Source organism: Notolepis coatsorum (assembly GCF_963971535.1).
Source record: "Notolepis coatsorum genome assembly, chromosome: 20".
Lineage (NCBI taxonomy): Eukaryota > Metazoa > Chordata > Actinopteri > Aulopiformes > Paralepididae > Notolepis > Notolepis coatsorum.
Window position 1 is genome coordinate 15,047,110 of NC_140184.1, and position 21,158 is coordinate 15,068,267.

Consider the following 21,158-nt stretch of genomic DNA (forward strand, 5'->3'; position numbering starts at 1 on the left):
CAGGAGTTACATGAGACAGACAGGAGTTACATGAGACAGACAGGAGTTACATGAGACAGACAGACAGGAGTTACATGAGACAGACAGGCGTTACATGAGACACACAGGAGTTACATGAGACAGAGGAGTTACATGAGACAGATAGACAGGAGTTACATGAGACAGACAGGAGTTACATGAGACAGACAGGAGTTACATGAGACAGACAGGAGTTACATGAGACAGACAGGAGTTACATGAGACAGACAGACAGGAGTTACATGAGACAGACAGGAGTTACATGAGACAGACAGGAGTTACATGAGACAGACAGGAGTTACATGAGACAGACAGGAGTTACATGAGACAGCCAGGAGTTACGTGAGACAGACAGGAGTTACATGAGACAGACAGGAGTTACATGAGACAGACAGGAGTTACATGAGACAGACAGGAGTTACATGAGACAGACAGGAGTTACACGAGACAGACAGGAGTAACGTGAGACAGACAGGAGTTACATGAGACAGACAGGAGTAACGTGAGACAGACAGGAGTTACATGAGACAGACAGGAGTTACATGAGACAAACAGGAGTTACATGAGACAAACAGGAGTTACATGAGACAGACAGGTAGGCCTGCCACGATAACACATTTTGCTGGGCGATTAATTGCCCCCGAAAATATCGCGATAAGCGATATTATTGCGACCGGTTAGAGAATCTTTTTTTGAGAAATTTATTTCCCAAAACTTTTATTTTGAAGCCCACCGCTCCGTCTTTTCCGGTGTTTTAGACTTTTATTTTGAAGCCCACCGACCGGACCGGAAGTATTGTTGTGATTATCCTAGCAGAACCTATGAGCCGACAACTTGTCTCGTCCGGTTCTGTGTTTTTGAGCTAATGATAAAACAAATATTGAGATTGTTGGTGAACAACTAACTTTAGGTTAGTTTTAACGTTAGCTACTAACGTTAGATGCAGCTACTACAGGCAATCAACGATGAGGAGGAAGCGTCAAAGCAGTATATAATAGAATAGCTGTGGTGCGTAGGCACTGCAGCACGACTCGAAACTACCTACTACGTTATAATAAATGAATTCATGTTTAACTTGTCCCCGTGTCCAGTCCTTTGACTAGCCCCACCCGTTCATTGTAAACAATGATGCATGTAATTGTATTAACGTTATTCTGTGTTGTAGCTATGCTATACGTTGTATTTCGTTTGTTAGCTATTTAGCTAATGTTGTTAGCATTGAATGAGAATCAACACTCGATCTTTCATCTTCATTTAGCAGTCCAGTTTCTCCGGGCAGTAGCGAGTAACTACTTGGGTCTAAAAATAGCTAACGTTACACTATAAATAACGCTACAGTACTTGGTTAAAAGGAGCAACACTATTGAGAAATGTAGTTAAGCTATGTGGCGTTGCCCCACGGAGCTCCTGTGCTGTGCTCTGTAGTAAAGCCAGCGGCCCGCCTCCCAACACGGACAGTGACTGACAAGGGGCACTGGTTCCGCCTCATTAAAACAAACGCGCAAATAGCAATTAATCGCGCCCGTCAAAATCATTGCATTAATTTTAATTATCGCGGCAATTAATCGATTTATTGCTTATCGCGGCAGGCCTACAGACAGGAGTTACATGATACAGACAGGAGTTACATGAGACAGACAGGAGTTACATGAGACAGACAGACAGGAGTTACGTGAGACAGACAGGAGTTACATGAGACAGACAGGAGTTACATGAGACAGACAGACAGGAGTTACATGAGATAGACAGGAGTTACATGAGACACAGGAGTTACATGAGACACACAGGAGTTACATGAGACAGACAGGAGTTACGTGAGACAGACAGGAGTTACATGAGACAGACAGGAGTTACATGAGACAGACAGGAGTTACATGAGACAGACAGGAGTTACGTGAGACAGACAGGAGTTACATGAGACAGATAGACAGGAGTTACATGAGACAGACAGGAGTTACATGAGACAGACAGGAGTTACATGAGACAGACAGGAGTTACATGAGACAGACAGGAGTTACATGAGACAGATACGAGTTACATGAGACAGACAGGAGTTACATGAGACAGACAGGAGTTACGTGAGACAGACAGGAGTTACATGAGACAGACAGGAGTTACATGAGACAGACAGACAGGAGTTATGTGAGACAGACAGGAGTTACATGAGACAGACAGGAGTTACATGAGACAGACAGACAGGAGTTACATGAGATAGACAGGAGTTACATGAGACAGACATGAGTTACATGAGACACACAGGAGTTACATGAGACAGACAGGAGTTACGTGAGACAGACAGGAGTTACATGAGACAGACAGGAGTTACATGAGACAGACAGACAGGAGTTACATGAGATAGACAGGAGTTACATGAGACACAGGAGTTACATGAGACACACAGGAGTTACATGAGACAGACAGGAGTTACGTGAGACAGACAGGAGTTACATGAGACAGACAGGAGTTACATGAGACAGACAGGAGTTACATGAGACAGACAGGAGTTACGTGAGACAGACAGGAGTTACATGAGACAGATAGACAGGAGTTACATGAGACAGACAGGAGTTACATGAGACAGACAGGAGTTACATGAGACAGACAGGAGTTACATGAGACAGACAGGAGTTACATGAGACAGATACGAGTTACATGAGACAGACAGGAGTTACATGAGACAGACAGGAGTTACGTGAGACAGACAGGAGTTACATGAGACAGACAGGAGTTACATGAGACAGACAGGCGTTACATGAGACAGACAGTCAGGAGTTACATGAGACAGACAGGAGTTACATGAGAGAGACAGGAGTTACATGAGACAGACAGACAGGAGTTACATGAGACAGACAGACAGGAGTTACATGAGACAGAGGAGTTACATGAGACAGATAAACAGGAGTTACATGAGACAGACAGGAGTAACATGAGACAGACAGGAGTTACATGAGACAGACAGGAGTTACATGAGACAGACAGGAGTTACATGAGACAGACAGACAGGAGTTACATGAGACAGACAGGCGTTACATGAGACACACAGGAGTTACATGAGACAGAGGAGTTACATGAGACAGATAGACAGGAGTTACATGAGACAGACATGAGTTACATGAGACAGACAGGAGTTACATGAGACAGACAGGAGTTACATGAGACAGACAGGAGTTACATGAGACAGACAGACAGGAGTTACATGAGACAGACAGGAGTTACATGAGACAGACAGGAGTTACATGAGACAGACAGGAGTTACATGAGACAGACAGGAGTTACATGAGACAGATACGAGTTACATGAGACAGACAGGAGTTACATGAGACAGACAGGAGTTACGTGAGACAGACAGGAGTTACATGAGACACACAGGAGTTACATGAGACAGACAGACAGGAGTTACGTGAGACAGACAGGAGTTACATGAGACAGACAGGAGTTACATGAGACAGACAGACAGGAGTTACATGAGATAGACAGGAGTTACATGAGACAGACAGGAGTTACATGAGACACACAGGAGTTACATGAGACAGACAGGAGTTACGTGAGACAGACAGGAGTTACATGAGACAGACAGGAGTTACATGAGACAGACAGACAGGAGTTACATGAGATAGACAGGAGTTACATGAGACACAGGAGTTACATGAGACACACAGGAGTTACATGAGACAGACAGGAGTTACGTGAGACAGACAGGAGTTACATGAGACAGACAGGAGTTACATGAGACAGACAGGAGTTACATGAGACAGACAGGAGTTACGTGAGACAGACAGGAGTTACATGAGACAGATAGACAGGAGTTACATGAGACAGACAGGAGTTACATGAGACAGACAGGAGTTACATGAGACAGACAGGAGTTACATGAGACAGACAGGAGTTACATGAGACAGATACGAGTTACATGAGACAGACAGGAGTTACATGAGACAGACAGGAGTTACGTGAGACAGACAGGAGTTACATGAGACAGACAGGAGTTACATGAGACAGACAGGCGTTACATGAGACAGACAGTCAGGAGTTACATGAGACAGACAGGAGTTACATGAGAGAGACAGGAGTTACATGAGACAGACAGACAGACAGGAGTTACATGAGACAGACAGACAGGAGTTACATGAGACAGAGGAGTTACATGAGACAGATAAACAGGAGTTACATGAGACAGACAGGAGTAACATGAGACAGACAGGAGTTACATGAGACAGACAGACAGGAGTTACATGAGACAGACAGGCGTTACATGAGACACACAGGAGTTACATGAGACAGAGGAGTTACATGAGACAGATAGACAGGAGTTACATGAGACAGACATGAGTTACATGAGACAGACAGGAGTTACATGAGACAGACAGGAGTTACATGAGACAGACAGGAGTTACATGAGACAGACAGGAGTTACATGAGACAGACAGGAGTTACATGAGACAGACAGACAGGAGTTACATGAGACAGACAGACAGGAGTTACATGAGACAGACAGGAGTTACATGAGACAGACAGGAGTTACATGAGACAGACAGGAGTTACATGAGACAGCCAGGAGTTACGTGAGACAGACAGGAGTTACATGAGACAGACAGGAGTTACATGAGACAGACAGGAGTTACATGAGACAGACAGGAGTTACATGAGACAGACATGAGTTACACGAGACAGACAGGAGTAACGTGAGACAGACAGGAGTTACGTGAGACAGACAGGAGTTACATGAGACACACAGGAGTTACATGAGACACACAGACAGGAGTTACATGAGACACACAGGAGTTACATGAGACAGACAGGAGTTACATGAGACAGACAGGAGTTACATGAGACAGACAGGAGTTACATGAGACAGACAGGAGTTACATGAGACAGACAGGAGTTACATGAGACAGACAGGAGTTACACGAGACAGACAGGAGTAACGTGAGACAGACAGGAGTTACATGAGACAGACAGGAGTAACGTGAGACAGACAGGAGTTACATGAGACAGACAGGAGTTACATGAGACAGACAGGAGTTACGTGTTCATCGGCATTTCCGATACTGGTATCGGTATCGGAACAACTCTAGTGTGTGTGTGTGTGTTAAGGCTGTCCCCGAACCCTGTTTTTAGGGTTCGAACGCTCGCCAGGGTTTATTGAACGAACTTTCGAACGTTCGTTTAAAAAAAAAAAAAAAGATGAATTAAAATGTTTTTTAATAAAAAATTAATAATTTTTTTTTAATAATATATATATATTGTAACAAACGAACGTTCGTGTGTGTGTGTGTACCTTGCTCTGGTAGCTCTCCATCTCCTCCTGCAGGAAGGCCTGCCAGGTCATCTGCTGCAGCTCTTCTCTGAGGTACTGACATGTCTCCATGTGGGACTTACAGATGTTCTGGGACAAGTGCTCTGCAACGACAACAACAACAACCATGAGTTTGTAAATGAAACTCATCTCAGAGGCAGTGGTTCTGAAGTAGGCAGGTCGTTTGTTCTTCGCTCCCTAATTACTTTGGTGGCAAGACACACAGCTTTCATGTCCAGGCTTATTTGAACTCCCTCTTTCCAAACTTTTTTTTTCAACTTTCCAAAAACTATAAAAAGAATTCCAGGGATGCAAACAAAGAGACAGGAAAGTCACCTAGCCTACGTTCGCCCCTATGTAGGTGGCACAGTGGTGTAGTGGTTAACACTGTCGCCTCACAGCTAGAAGGTCCAGGGTTCGATTCCCGCTTGGGGACCAGGTTTCCATGATGCCAGGTACCCAGGTGGGGTATCTCCTGGGCCTTTCTGTGTGGAGTTTGCATGTTCTCCCCGTGTTCGCAAGGGTTTCCCCCCAGATAAGATAAACCCAATGGAAAAACATGCACAACAGATCGCTAACGCTGTCGTGTTCCCTGACGAAGACAGACAGGAGCACTTGGATTGGTCCCCGGGCTGCCCTTGGGAGGAAGGACGACGGGATGGGTCAAGCGCAGAGACTCGATTTCATCGGCGACCCAAAACAAAAAAATTGCATGTGTGTGTTCCTGTGCGTATCGCCCATCGCATATGTGTGTCACTGCATGATGAATAAAATTTTCAAAAAGTCCAGTTTATCATTATATTATTATTAAATATTCCCATGTCCCAAAATATGCCTTATCCAGCGGTAGATGATGCAGTGTTGCTGTTTTGAGACTGATGTATGAGTCCAGGGTAGCCATTTGATGTACAGTGAGCTCATTAAAGGTAAAAGTCTTCGCACATCGCACTATTCTTTCAATTAGACATACAACTTGTAGCCTTCCTCTCTCCATAGTCTTCCTCTCTCCATAGTCTTCCTCTCTCCCTAGTCTTCCTCTCTCCCTAGTCCTCCATAGTTTTCCTCTCTCCCTAGTCTTCCTCTCTCCCTAGTCCTCCCTAGTCTTCCTCTCTCCCTAGTCTTCCTCTCTCCCTAGTCTTCCTCTCTCCATAGTCTTCCTCTCTCCATAGTCTTCCTCTCTCCCTAGTCCTCCCTAGTCTTCCTCTCTCCATAGTCTTCCTCTCTCCCTAGTCTTCCTCTCTCCCTAGTCTTCCTCTCTCCATAGTCTTCCTCTCTCCCTAGTCTTCCTCTCTCCCTAGTCCTCCCTAGTCTTCCTCTCTGCATAGTCTTCCTCTCTCCCTAGTCTTCCTCTCTCCATAGTCTTCCTCTCTCCATAGTCTTCCTCTCTCCCTAGTCTTCCTCTCTCCCTAGTCTTCCTCTCTCCCTAGTCCTCCCTAGTCTTCCTCTCTCCCTAGTCTTCCTCTCTCCATAGTCTTCCTCTCTCCTTGTGTTTCCCCTGCAGATGCAGCAGATGTCCTTCGTTGTTCCCCAGCTGCCTTCCAGTTTCTCCAGCTGGTCGTCATCTACTCTCTGCCCCCATAGTGTGTTTACCTTATCGGCCCCATAGTCTGTGTCAGGTCATCTCCCTGCTGTTAGTCTGTGTCAGGTCATCTCCCTGCTGTTAGTCTGTGTCAGGTCATCTCCCTGCTGTTAGTCTGTGTCAGGTCATCTCCCTGCTGTTAGTCTGTGTCAGGTCGAGTCCTGTTAGTCTGTGTCTCCTGTTAGTCTGTGTCAGGTCATCTCCCTGCTGTTAGTCTGTGTCAGGTCGAGTCCTGTTAGTCTGTGTCTCCTGTTAGTCTGTGTCAGGTCATCTCCCTGCTGTTAGTCTGTGTCAGATCATCTCCCTGCTGTTAGTCTGTGTCAGATCATCTCCCTGCTGTTAGTCTGTGTCAGGTCGAGTCCTGTTAGTCTGTGTCTCCTGTTAGTCTGTGTCAGGTCGTCTCCTGTTAGTCTGTGTCTCCTGTTAGTCTGTGTCAGGTCGTCTCCTGTTAGTCTGTGTCAGGTCATCTCCTGTTAGTCTGTGTCTCCTGTTAGTCTGTGTCTCCTGTTAGTCTGTGTCAGATCATCTCCTGTTAGTCTGTGTCTCCTGTTAGTCTGTGTCAGGTCGTCTCCTGTTAGTCTGTGTCTCCTGTTAGTCTGTGTCTCCTGTTAGTCTGTGTCAGGTGACAGGTCATCTCCTGTTAGTCTGTGTCTCCTGTTAGTCTGTGTCAGCTCGTCTCCTGTTAGTCTGTGTCAGGTCGTCTCCTGTTAGTCTGTGTCAGGTCGTCTCCTGTTAGTCTGTGTCAGGTCATCTCCTGTTAGTCTGTGTCAGGTCATCTCCTGTTAGTCTGTGTCTCCTGTTAGTCTGTGTCAGCTCGTCTCCTGTTAGTCTGTGTCAGGTCGTCTCCTGTTAGTCTGTGTCAGGTCGTCTCCTGTTAGTCTGTGTCAGGTCGTCTCCTGTTAGTCTGTGTCTCCTGTTAGTCTGTGTCAGGTCGTCTCCTGTTAGTCTGTGTCTCCTGTTAGTCTGTGTCTCCTGTTAGTCTGTGTCTCCTGTTAGTCTGTCCTGTTAGTCTGTGTCAGGTCATCTCCTGTTAGTCTGTGTCAGGTCGTCTCCTGTTAGTCTGTGTCTCCTGTTAGTCTGTGTCAGCTCGTCTCCTGTTAGTCTGTGTCAGGTCGTCTCCTGTTAGTCTGTGTCAGGTCATCTCCTGTTAGTCTGTGTCAGCTCGTCTCCTGTTAGTCTGTGTCAGGTCGTCTCCTGTTAGTCTGTGTCAGGTCATCTCCTGTTAGTCTGTGTCAGGTCGTCTCCTGTTAGTCTGTGTCTCCTGTTAGTCTGTGTCAGGTCGTGTCCTGTTAGTCTGTGTCTCCTGTTAGTCTGTCCTGTTAGTCTGTGTCAGGTCATCTCCTGTTAGTCTGTGTCTCCTGTTAGTCTGTGTCTCCTGTTAGTCTGTGTCAGCTCGTCTCCTGTTAGTCTGTGTCAGGTCGTGTCCTGTTAGTCTGTGTCTCCTGTTAGTCTGTCCTGTTAGTCTGTGTTAGGTCGTCTCCTGTTAGTCTGTGTCTCCTGTTAGTCTGTGTCAGATCATCTCCTGTTAGTCTGTGTCAGATCATCTCCTGTTAGTCTGTGTCTCCTGTTAGTCTGTGTCAGGTCCCTCCTGTTAGTCTGTGTCAGGTCGTCTCCTGTTAGTCTGTGTCTCCTGTTAGTCTGTGTCAGGTCCCTCCTGTTAGTCTGTGTCTCCTGTTAGTCTGTGTCAGGTCGTCTCCTGTTAGTCTGTGTCAGGTCGTCTCCTGTTAGTCTGTGTCTCCTGTTAGTCTGTGTCAGGTCGTCTCCTGTTAGTCTGTGTCTTCTGTTAGTCTGTGTCAGCTCGTCTCCTGTTAGTCTGTGTCAGCTCGTCTCCTGTTAGTCTGTGTCAGCTCGTCTCCTGTTAGTCTGTGTCAGGTCCCTCCTGTTAGTCTGTGTCTCCTGTTAGTCTGTGTCAGGTCATCTCCTGTTAGTCTGTGTCAGCTCGTGTCCCTACAGTGCCTGTTCCTGCCTCCTGTTCTGTATCGTATCGCTCTCGCTCGGCATCGCTCTCTGCACTATCTCGCATACGTGCACGCGCACTGAATAAAGACCACAATGTACCTTTAATCCCAATATTCGTCTGACCACACCCCTATCAGCTTACCCATATAAGCAGGGGTGGGGCCACCCACTCTCCTCCTTCTCGCTTTCACCACAAGGAAGAAGTGCCTCGGTAGATCCCCACACTTGACACCATGATGGAAGAAAGGTTTAGGAGCAGCTTTGGGAAACAAGGATACGTTGACATCATATCTTTATTTTCTCTCTCACTATTTTCGAGAAAATACGGCGATATTGTCTTCGTACTGGAGTGTCTGGAAGATGATGATCATTCTAAAAACCCTCCACCGGTTTTCGTATTGGGAGCACGCCGCTGCATGCTTCTCAACTGCAGTTCCTTGCTGTGTTTGTTGGGGTGAAACCTGTCAGGCCACAGCTGAACTGTCGGACATGCCGCTGTTGTGAGAAGCGGTGCGTTCCAGGTTGGGTGAGTAGTGTTTGCTGGCGGGCTCCACTTGTCTGTTAGTGCTATGGGGGCTACTTGACAAAGTTTATGGAAACCGGCCCCAGGCTAGGGTCCTTTGTTCAGCCACCTAGGCGACAGAAGGCCTTGGTCTGAAGACCATTATAGTTTTAACTAGTGGGCCGCGACCATTGACACTGGTGATCCCTGTGTGTTCTGGACGAGTGGATTCTCTCTGTCACCGTGTTAAGGCCCCATCTTTCATATCCAAATGAGAGTATTCCTTCACGAGGGGATATGTGCATGTAATGTGCGATAGCGGCAGATTCATGTTCAAAGTCAGCTACACAGGCCAGTTGGTACTGTGCTGATTCCGTCGGATGTGGTAAAGTCACCGTTGTGAAGCGGTGTTGACATCTTGTTTTCTCTTTTCTCTTAAAAAGTGAGGAGAGGTTCAGAACGGCGGCCTGTCTGGGTGAGTGTTATGTCATTGTTTACATGTTCATAGCTTACGGTTAGCCAGTCAGCTGTTAACTGCTGCGTTAGCCTGCTGGATCGCTGCATGGCCTGCTTAGGGCCTACTATTAGCCAGTCAGCTGTTAGCTGCGGGGCTAGCATGTCGTGGTCGCTAGGTAACGTTAGCTTGCTGCTATGGCCATGGCCTGGCGCGGGGTAGCTTAGCTTCTCGCGCGCCGCCGTGAGCTCGCTTCTGATCGCGTGCGTCGTTAGATCGGCGTCTCGCGAGCAGAAGCAGTAGCACCCGAACGGTTGGAGCGGCCGTTAGCTTGATGCTATTCTGTTGAACGTGCTTTGATTTTAACATGTTTTACACTCTTGACCACGACGTCATCCTTGACAGGGGATGTTTTCGTCGACCCTGCCCTGAGCCAGGACGGCAAGGTTGCATCAACAGGGGACTGTAGTGCGGGTTGGGGCGGTGACGCTGCCCAGTTCGGACAACACAGGAGCGGCTGTGTTCCTACGGTGTCTGTGACTGCACTTCGCTGATCTGCGTTCCGGGTAGGAACGGGGTTGACCAGACCTCATAACACGTCTTCTGGTTTTACTTTGCTAAATGTATTGTGAATAACGGTGTTTTTCCCAAAACGTGTGTTGCTACAATGCATTTAGGATATGTTGCGGGTTATGTGTGAGCTGTTTTTGTCACTGGCAGTTAGCTTCTCCGTGCAAACGGGATGTAATGATCTGGTTGTTGTGTGAGAAACACGGCCGTGTACTCACAACTAAGGTAACTAACCTATGAAGCTATGCTTGGTGACAAGTGAGTAAAAGAATGTTCTTTCTCAGACTGTAATGACAATGAACAGTGTGTTCACACATTAACAGGTTTTCCTGTTTTAACTGGCCGTATTGAGGGTAAAATAGGAGGATTGTGTTTCCCCCCCGGTTCCCTGGGGACTTTTTCATCCTCCTATCAGACATGTTGTGCATTAATTGTGTCTTTTGTGTGGTAGGGATACGATGTAACTCTTAGCTTGATTGCTGAGGTTGTGCTAAATCTGCTGGAGAAACTTATTTCCTAAAGGGAAATTGGTTTGGTTGCTGTCATGTGTGCTTAGCAAGGCCTGTGGTCGATACTAATCAAGAATGATGTATTCTCTCATTGTGAAAAAAACGGCGTTCCTCTGTTGAGTGTTTTTGCCATTTTTTGTAGGTGATGATGGGTTGTGTGTGTCATGTGACCTACAACTGGGTTGTACTGGCCACAGAAGCACATGTGTATGTTGGACCGGGGTTCTTAGAGCCCTCTCTATTCTGTGTTTTTCCTTAGTAAAAATCAGATAGCAGGTTAGCTCATGCGCTGTGTGGAGCTGTGAAACGCTTCATAGAGCTGACTATGACTGTGTCATATTCTCTTTTTGTCGTTACATCGTATCATGGGTGTGGGGTCGTAAAGGGGTGAACTGGTAACCTTTCCTCTCCCCATTGTTCTGTCGGTCAGGGGTACACCCCCTGTCCTTCAAGGTTCCCGTCACGTGGCGGTTCGGCACGTTACGGGGGGGGGGGGGGGGGGGGGGGGGGGAGGGAGTTCCTGGTCCCACGGCCTGGTATATTGGGCGTGTGCACTGCAGGAATTCCCCCGCCATAGAGTACGTCACCGTGCGCGTCTCTGTTGGTAGGACTTCCGTGTGCTGTTCAGGTCCATGTGATGGATCTGTTTTCAGGGGGGGTGGTCAGGGCTCCTCCTCACCAAGCGCCTATTCAGGCCTTCTGTGAGTTCGGACTCCTTCTTCCATGTGAGGAAGCCTCCATCAGAGTACAGAGCCTTCCTCCTCAGATTGTCAAAGTGAGTGGACCCTCTAGAAGGGTCCTTTTCTATTGTATGTATATTCGATTCAATTCGTTTATTGAGTGTGTATGGGTTCAGTGCCTCTTCCCCGGAGGCCCTAAAACCAGTTTTTTACATGGCTCAAGGTGCAATATATTCTTTTCAATCTGTACAGCTCGCGTGGGAAGTCTCTCTGGGGATCCCCGTCTCTTTCCTATGGGAGGGTGGTGGGATGTAAAAATGTGAACATTTTTTACCCCGGCTGTGTAGACTGGGATACATACTGTTGATGCTTCCTTCTTTCTATTCCAGAAGTGTTGGAGTTAGGGAGTGTCACACCCCTCTTGTCGTTCCCCTGGGCGCCTTGGGGATTCAATGACAGGTCTAAATAGCCTGTTCATTGATGGGGGTGTGTCCCGACGCACGTATAGTGCTAGCTCGCTGTAAACAGGCGATTGACTGGCACGCCTTGGTTGCTTGTGGTTGAAACAGCGTTTTTATAAAGCAACTGAGATGGGGGTTTTTCCTCTTCCGACGACCACATCCCATGACCTGGGTGGGTTGTCGACGGATTCTCGTTCATGTCTGGGGGATGATGACGGGATGGATCTGAACATATGTGGTGGGGTCTCACGCCCTTGGGGTGGGCCACCAGGCGCGGTTCGTCCGAACGTCTGGGTGGCGCCTTCTTTTCATGTTAAGATCAACACGCATATCTGCCCTTCTCCTGGAGTAGGCATGTCGGCGTGGTTAGGGCACGGGACTGGTTCTGGTCACGCTGGTCCAGATCAGTTGAACCCGTTGTCCGCCGGGGATGCAGATCTGCTGTTCTGGTACCCTGAGGGACTTGGGCTTTTTTCAGGGGGAAAAATGCCAGGTCGGTCTGGGTGTCACAGGGTTAAGCGCTATGGAGACCCTGGTTGGGTATGTTTTTACTCAGCACTGTCGTCATGGCTTACAGCCATGCCATTCTGTACGCGCTCGATCTCGTCGGATCTCGGCCGCTACACAGGTTGGTCCTGGTTAGTACTTGGTTGGGAGACCGCCGGGGAATACCAGGTACGGTGTGCTTAGGGGCTGGTTCTCCATTATTTTTCGCTCCTCTCTCACGCATGGCGAAGAGGGGCCTGTGGGGGTGGTTTTTTGACCTCCTCTGGTGACCCTGTGCTTCCCGTACCGCCAGGCCCGGTCCGAAGTGATGTTTGCGACCCGTAGGCCTGGGTTAACCCTTTTTGGAAACTGAAACACTTGTACTGCGGTATAGCCGGTGTATACCCGCAGGTGTGTTTTGGAGTTTTTTCTTGGGGGGGTTATAGGAACAACCACCGCATTGGGTAACACCGAGGTGGTTGATTCCCTGGTGTGTTGGAGCAGTGTCAACTCCCGGGTTCACCGTTTGAGGGTGCCCCTGCGCGTTCATGACGTCTGCCAATCGTGTCAGCCTTCTCTGCCTCGACCCCTCTGGGTGGGGTTTTTTAAATGGAGGCTTGGTCATGCAACACCGCCAGCTTACGCTCCTTCCGCCGGGGCGGCTGTGTTCAGCTGTCCCCTCTGGCGCCTGTCTCGTCCGCAGTCTCCAGGCTAGGGTTAACAGCCTGTTGCCTGGTTTTTCCCCGGTGCGCTGCCTGCTTCCGTTGGTTAACCTTTTTTGTGTGCTTACGGCCATGCTGACTGCCTGTTCTGCAGGGTCAGTGTGCCAGGCGGTGTACTATTGGGGGGACAGGGCTCGCTCGGCTTACGGCCATACCAACCTGAACACGCCCGATCTCGTCCGATCTCGGAAGCTAAGCAGGTTCTGGCCTGGTTAGTACTTGGATGGGATTCCGCCTGGGAATACCAGGTGCAGTAACTGAGGGGCCTTTGTCCGAATACGCTGGCGATGTGGGGGGCGGGGCACTACGTGCCCACCTGGTGGGGTCTTGATGCTGGCATCATGGACTTCTCCGGGCCCCCATTCTAGGGAGTCCAGTCCTTTTGGTGGGTCTGGGTCTTCCTTCGTGCTCCGCTGCTACGGCCTTGCCACGGGGTTGGGTTTGCCCTTGACCCCGTGATTCTGGGGGCAGTAACGAGGTTGTTCCTCCGTTCGTTCCCGGGTGGCATGCGGGTTGTGCGTGTGTGTAGTCGTGGGGTCAAGCCACGGTCTGCTCACCCTGTGCGTTGAGTTGCTTGAGTGCCTCTTCGCACGGTCGGGTCCATCGCCCTCCCGTGAAGCCCCTAATAGGGGGGGTGCCCGCCATTAGGGTGGGTCGGGGGGGCTCGGCCCTCCCTGTTCTGATGGTTTGTGGGGGGCTGTCAGCGGGGTGTATTTGTCGGCCGTTGGCTCTCGCTCGGCCTCCCTTGTGCAGAGAGCGATGCCGAGCGAGAGCGATACGATACAGAACGTTAGGTTATGACTATAACCAAGTTCTGTTAGTATAGCGACGCTCGGCATCCGACGCCGCTGCAGCCTTTGACCTCGCCTTGTGGCGAAAGCTTGGGAAGGAGGAGAGTGGGTGGCCCCACCCCTGCTTATATGGGTAAGCTGATAGGGGTGTGGTCAGACGAATATTGGGATTAAAGGTACATTGTGGTCTTTATTCAGTGCGCGTGCACGTATGCGAGATAGTGCAGAGAGCGATGCCGAGCGTCGCTATACTAACAGAACTTGGTTATAGTCATAACCTAACGTTAGTTATTTTCTGTTACCAGTAAATGTAGTCAGCTCGGCACCTTATTAGTTTTGTTCCTGTGTTTCTCCTCAGTAAAGATTGTTTTTATTTTTCACCCTCAACCTGCCTCTGCCTCCGTCTCTGCACTTGGGTCCCCCCACCGCCACACACGTTACACATTATGATAAAATTCTTTTGTCAAAGAAGAAAAAGATCCAGTAGAGCTGGACTCCAGGGAGGCAAAAAAATAAATGATTTCCCCCAACGAGCGCCCCTTCCACTTCCCAAATGGCCCTAATTAACAGACAACTAATTACCACACACACATTTTAATGAGCTCTGAAGATGAGTTTCCAACCTCCTGCTATTTTAAACCACCTTAGGTGTCTCATTTTGCCCCACAGTTGTGCTCTCTCTCTCTATTCTCTTCCATTTTCTTTCTTTCTTGCTCTGTTTTGATTGTATCCACACACAATTCTGCCCCCCCCCCTCTCACTCTTCCTCCTGGCCCCTACTCTCTGCCTTCTTCCCCTCCTTTATTACACCACTTCTTCTTTTTTTCTCTTGTCCATGTCTTAAAGGAATAGGCCACATTGTTAACCATATGATTTGTCACAAGCCGGTAGTCCTGCAAGGCACTGGCAACACTATTTTGAGTCTGGAGATATATGAAGCAGAATTATAATTGTTTTTTAGTTAGTATTGCATGAGGCATGCCTGGTATGTTGTTTTGTTTCGTTTGGTGCCCTTTCACTACCACACTACAAAGAGTTAACACGTTCACTACAAAGAGTTAACACGTTCACTACCACACTACAAAGAGTTAACACGTTCACTACCACACTACAAAGAGTTAACACGTTCACTACAAAGAGTTAACACGTTCACTACCACACTACAAAGAGTTAACACGTTCACTACCACACTACAAAGAGTTAACACGTTCACTACAAAGAGTTAACACGTTCACTACCACACTACAAAGAGTTAACACGTTCACTACAAATAGTTAACACGTTCACTACCACACTACAAAGAGTTAACACGTTCACTACCACACTACAAAGAGTTAACACGTTCACTACCACACTACAAAGAGTTAACACGTTCACTACCACACTACAAAGAGTTAACACGTTCACTACCACACTACAAAGAGTTACCACGTTCACTACAAAGAGTTAACACGTTCACTACCACACTACAAAGAGTTACCACGTTCACTACCACACTACAAAGAGTTAACACGTCACTACCACACTACAAAGAGTTAACACATTCACTACCACACTACAAAGAGTTAACACTTTCACTACCACACTACAAAGAGTTAACACTTTCACTACCACACTACAAAGAGTTAACACTTTCACTACAACACTACAAAGAGTTAACACGTTCACTACCACACTACAAATAGTTAACACTTTCACTACCACACTACAAAGAGTTAACACGTTCACTACCACACTACAAATAGTTAACACTTTCACTACCACACTACAAAGAGTTAACACGTTCACTACCACACTACAAAGAGTTAACACTTTCACTACCACACTACAACGAGTTAACACTTTCACTACCACACTACAAAGAGTTAACACGTTCACTACCACACTTCAAAGAGTTAACACTTTCACTACCACACTACAAAGAGTTAACACTTTCACACTACAAAGAGTTAACACTTTCACTACCACACTACAAAGAGTTAACCCTTTCACTACCACACTACAACAAGTTAACACTTTCACTACCACACTACAAAGAGTTAACCCTTTCACTACCACACTACAAAGAGTTACCACTTTCACTACCACACTACAAAGAGTTAACCCTTTCACTACCGCACTACAGAAGGTTAACCTTTTACTACCACACTACAAAGAGTTAACACTTTCACTACCACTCTTCACTACCACACTACAAAGAGTTACCACTTTCACTACCACACTACAAAGAGTTAACCATTTCACTACCACACTACAGAAGGTTCATCTTTCACTACCACACTATAGAACAGGGGTGAGCAATTATTTTTCCCAGGGGGCCAAATGAGCAACTGAAAATATTTTGGAGGGCCGGGCCAAAATTCCGAACAATTATGCATAATATACATTTTATTTCTATATAAAAAGCAGTAAATGGCATTGTTTTGACCGCTGGTAAGAGTGTATGTTATTATTTGGCAATTAAAAGGTGAGGTTAGCTTTCAAAAATATCCTTTATTCAAATAGAATTTCCAAAACGATAAACAAAATGTGAAACATTTAACTCATTTTCAGTCACATTAATAACAAAGGGCATTTTGAGTTTCATATACTATTGAAACAAGGATGTTCTTAGCTTTCTAAAGACATCACATCATCTTTGTAGCCAAAATAAACAAGACATGTCACTGAACTGTGTAACTGTGTAAAGAAAAGTGTCCCAGTTTTGTAGCCTTTTTGACTTTACATGCCTTTTATTTTTTTTCCACTTTTTCTCCCATTTTCTATATTTTCTCCCATCCCAATTTCGTATCATCCAATTCAACCCTCCCCTGTCACGAACGCTGTTTCTTGCCTCCCACAAGCCGGCTGCAATGTGGACTAAGTCATACATAGCACAAGTCCCCTCCGGTACTTGAGGTAACAGCAGTCGCATCTTTTCACCTGCGCAGCTCGATCTCTCAGTGGCGAGGAGTAACGCGTGGGAGGCTCACGCTGCCCCCGACACTTCCTGATTCTACTGCGCAGGCGCACCAACCGACCTGTAGGAGTCGCTGTCCACAACGCCCGATCCCCACCCATCAGTTTCCCACCCCCTAATACGGCCAATGTGTATTAGTATGAACGACCAGCTAAACTGAAAGCAATGTGGAGCGCTGGGCTCGAACAGGCAAGCCCAGCGTCTCCGTCATTCGTGGCGAGCGCCTTGCCCACTACGCCACGTAGCCGCCCTACTTTACATGCCTATATTAAACATTTAATGTTTTCAGAACTGTGCAAAAAAATATATATATCATGTGTCCCATTTCACTTGTTATATTTCCACATTTTAGTGTTCTTCAGTTCTTTTTTTTTTTACTGTGGAGAAAAAAAGAAAAGGATCAAGTGTCCCATTTCACTTGTTATATTCCCACATTTTAGTGTTCTTCAGTTATTTTTTTTTCATTCAGTGTGAGGTTGAATGTCTGAGGTGGAGATGCGAAGCACAGCTGACAGATGTTCATCAGTGAGAGAGGATCTGTACCTGGATTTGGTAAACGTCATGACTGAGAATGTCTGTTCACATATGTAGGTAGATCCAAAGAGAACCAACATCTTCTGAGCATGTCTCCTCATGTTTGGAAAGTTCTCCTCCTTGAGAGCAGAGTAGAACTCTAGCAGTGATGCTGACTTAAAGTGCTCTTTCAGTAGTGAATCAGACTGCAGGTCAATGAGTTCAAGCTGAACATCAGTGGGTACACTATCAACACTGCAAGTAAAGGGAGAGGAAACCAGCTGCATTTCATCCTCAACCTTTTTGAAATCTTGAAAACGCCTTGAAAATTCATCATGCAGTGCTCCCAACATGGATGAGTACCAGTGCCGGTGCCCGGTGATCAGCTGATGGTTTGACTTCTTTCAGGGTTTTCATGTGTTCGAGATTGTTGCTGCCTAGTTGCCTTGAAATTAATTGCAACTTTGTCATGAAGGCTTTCACATGGCTATGCATTTCATGAGCAAAAATGCCCTTGCCCTGCAGTTGTGTGTTCAGTAGGGATGGGTACCGTTCACATTTGAACCGATACGGTACCGGTACCTGTGAATCGATACCGGTACCCAACGGTACCTTTTTTCTGTACATTAGTCTCTAAAAATGTAATCTACCTACCTCAGTTGTGAAAAAAAGAATCCAAACTTCAAATAACCACACTTTCGACCGTTTTCGGCTTGCCATTGCCCCGACTGCTTTGTTGTTGAATCAAGTCAAATCCTAGGTAAGCGTATATTGTGCTTGTAAACGTTGACATGAAAAGAAAAAATGATTTTTAAATGATTTTTTTTAATTATCATGTAATCTTTTGCGGGCCGGTCAGAATCATCCCGCGGGCCGTATTTGGCCCGCGGGCCGTACAATGCCCAGGTCTGCTATAGAAGGTTACCTTCCACTACCACACTACAAAGGGTTAACCCTTCCACTACCACACTACAGAGTGTAACCCTTTCACTACCACACTACAAAGGGTTAACTCTTTCACTACCACACTACAGAATGTTAACCTTTCACTACCACACTACAGAAGGTTAACTTTTCACTACCACACTACAGACGGTTAACCCTTTTACTACCACACTATAGAAATGAAAAGGTTAAAGTTATAATCTGCAGATTTGGAAACAACGCAGCCAACACAAGCGGTAAAACAACAAAAAAAATTGCTGTTTTGGGAGAGCATTGGTGTCAGCATTGAACACAGCGTGAAGAGAATACATTACTGACTAGTTCATCAGTATCACCGCATCAATGGAAAAAAAAATTCACTCCTCAATCCCTCTTTTTCTCAGGTCCAATGTTTATCCCGTTTCTGGATCATGCATCCGTAGCTTTTCTGTCCTTTGGCTTTTTCTGCTCTGGTCGAGCTGTTGTTCTTGGGGGCAGACATTGCAAAGATGTGCGATGTTGTTACCCGCTCTGGGGGCGATGTCGTTACCCGTGTAGCACTGTTTCCAAATCAACCTGAGTGCAACTTTAATGCCCCCATTAACCTCCACTGGCATCTGAATTTCCACTTCCAATATGTCATAAAACTGAACCATGGAGCTTTTTGAGAGGGAAGGAGGGAGCGAGGGGATGAGGGAGGGAAGGAGGGAGGGAGGGAATTGAGGAGGGAGGGAAGGGAGGAGGGAGGGGATGAGGGAGGGAAGGAGGGGTGGGAGGAGGGCGGGAAGGAGGGAGGGAAGGAGGGAGGGTCAGAGTGGGGCTTAAACTAGATTTCCAATACTATCTGCTAATGAATGATGTAGGTGGTTTGAAGATATGTGGGTGGAGGGGGCCTGTTTTCTATAGATGTATTGCAGTAGATGTGTATATTTTGCTATGTTGTGTTGATTTTGAGCAACTGAAGCGATGTGTACCGTGTGTACTGGTGTTTGAGTGTCAGAATTGCTTGATAGAGGCTTGTTAGAACTCAAAACCTCCACTCACCGAGTTCAGCCATGGACACCGTGGGCGACGTCTCTCCGTTACTGAAGGAGCAGTAGGGGAAGAAGCCGTTGCTAGAGCCGTAGTCGCAGATGGGCTCTGGCTTGATACCGTTGATATCCAGGCCCGACTGATCTGGAGACAGCTGGATGTCCAGGTAGAAGCCCCCCACTCCCCCACCAGTGGAGTCAGCCTTGACAAGAGAACAACAGCGTTGCTTTTTTCACACGTACAGAGATAATCGCCAATGCTCTCAAAGAGCACCTACGGGTGGCTGCAATTAGAAACTGGCCCCGGTAAATGTCCAACCCCCCCCCCCCCCCCCCCCCCCCCCCCCCCCCGCCACCCACCCACCCACCCAACCCCCTCCAATGTACAGTTTCTTCCCCCTTCGAATGTATATATATATATATATATATTTCTTTTAAGATCTCTTTCTCTTAAACAGTACTGTATATTGTGTATATGTCTTGTATGTCATAAATGTCTTGATGAAACAGTACTGTATATTGTGTATATGTCATATATGTCATAAATGTCTTGATGAATTTAAAATAGATTAGACCCTGATGTAAACAAGACGAAAGTCTTTCTCTGGTCTGCATCCTCTTAACCATTGTGTGTATTGAGCTGTACTGTATTGTAGCCATTCTGCAATCTGTTAATAAAGTTTTTTTATTAACAATCAATCAATCCTCTCAGAACTCCAAATAATCAATAAGAAAGATCTTCAAAACATCCAAACACGTACCTTGGAGGACGCAGAGCCCCCCTCCGGTGAGTGGTGGTCCATGTAGCCTCCTAGGTCGTCGTGGAGCTCTGTGAGGCCTGTGGAGGAGAGGCCGTAGGGGGGGGACATGGGTTCAGCCTCCCCCGGGGTCTGGCTGAGGTTGGGGTGTGAGTGCAGGAGGTGCCCGGCCTGGCCCTGCTGCTGCTGCTGCAGCTGCTGTTGCTGCGCGAGGCGGTGCTTCTGGACCTCGGCATACAGGCTGTCCCGCTGCTTCTTGGACATGCGGCCAAACTTCACCGCTGTGGTGCATTAAAGTGAACAGGAGACAGAAAACGTACATTTATAAGCGACAAAAGTCAGCATTGAGGCTGTATCACTGCTTGTTGGACACAGTAGGAATGACTCAGTATATATAGTATGTGCAGTAGTATGGATGACTCAGTATATATAGTATGTGCAGTAGTATGGATGACTCAGTATATATAGTATGTACAGTAGTAGGATTGACTCAGTATATATAGTATGTGCAGTAGTATGGATGACTCAGTATATATAGTATGTGCAGTAGTAGGAATGACTCAGTATATAGTATGTACAGTAGTATGAATGACTCAGTATATAGTATATACAGTAGTAGTAATGATCCAGTATATATTATGTACAGTAGTAGGATTGACTCAGTATATATTATGTACAGTAGTAGTAATGACTCAGTATATATTATGTACAGTAGTATGAATGACTCAGTATATAGTATGTACAGTAGTAGAAATGACTCAGTATATAGTATGTACAGTAGTAGTAAGGACTCAGTATATAGTATGTACAGTAGTAGGAATGACTCAGTATATAGTATGTACAGTAGTAGGAATGACTCAGTACATAGTATGTACAGTAGTAGGAATGACTCAGTATATAGTATGTACAGTAGTATGATTGACTCAGTATATAGTATGTCCAGTAG

At 46.7% G+C, this 21,158-nt stretch overlaps 1 protein-coding gene across 1 annotated transcript in view; it reads right to left on the reverse strand.

Annotated features, from left to right (window-relative positions):
- The window catches only part of LOC311247240 (nuclear receptor ROR-alpha A-like), a 114,021-nt gene that overhangs the window by 17,638 nt on the left and 75,225 nt on the right, over window positions 1-21,158 (reverse strand). Inside the window, 3 exon segments of the mRNA XM_084337581.1 lie at window positions 5,297-5,418; window positions 19,468-19,657; window positions 20,216-20,493. Of these exon segments, the coding sequence (XP_084193707.1) occupies window positions 5,297-5,418; window positions 19,468-19,657; window positions 20,216-20,493 (590 nt within the window).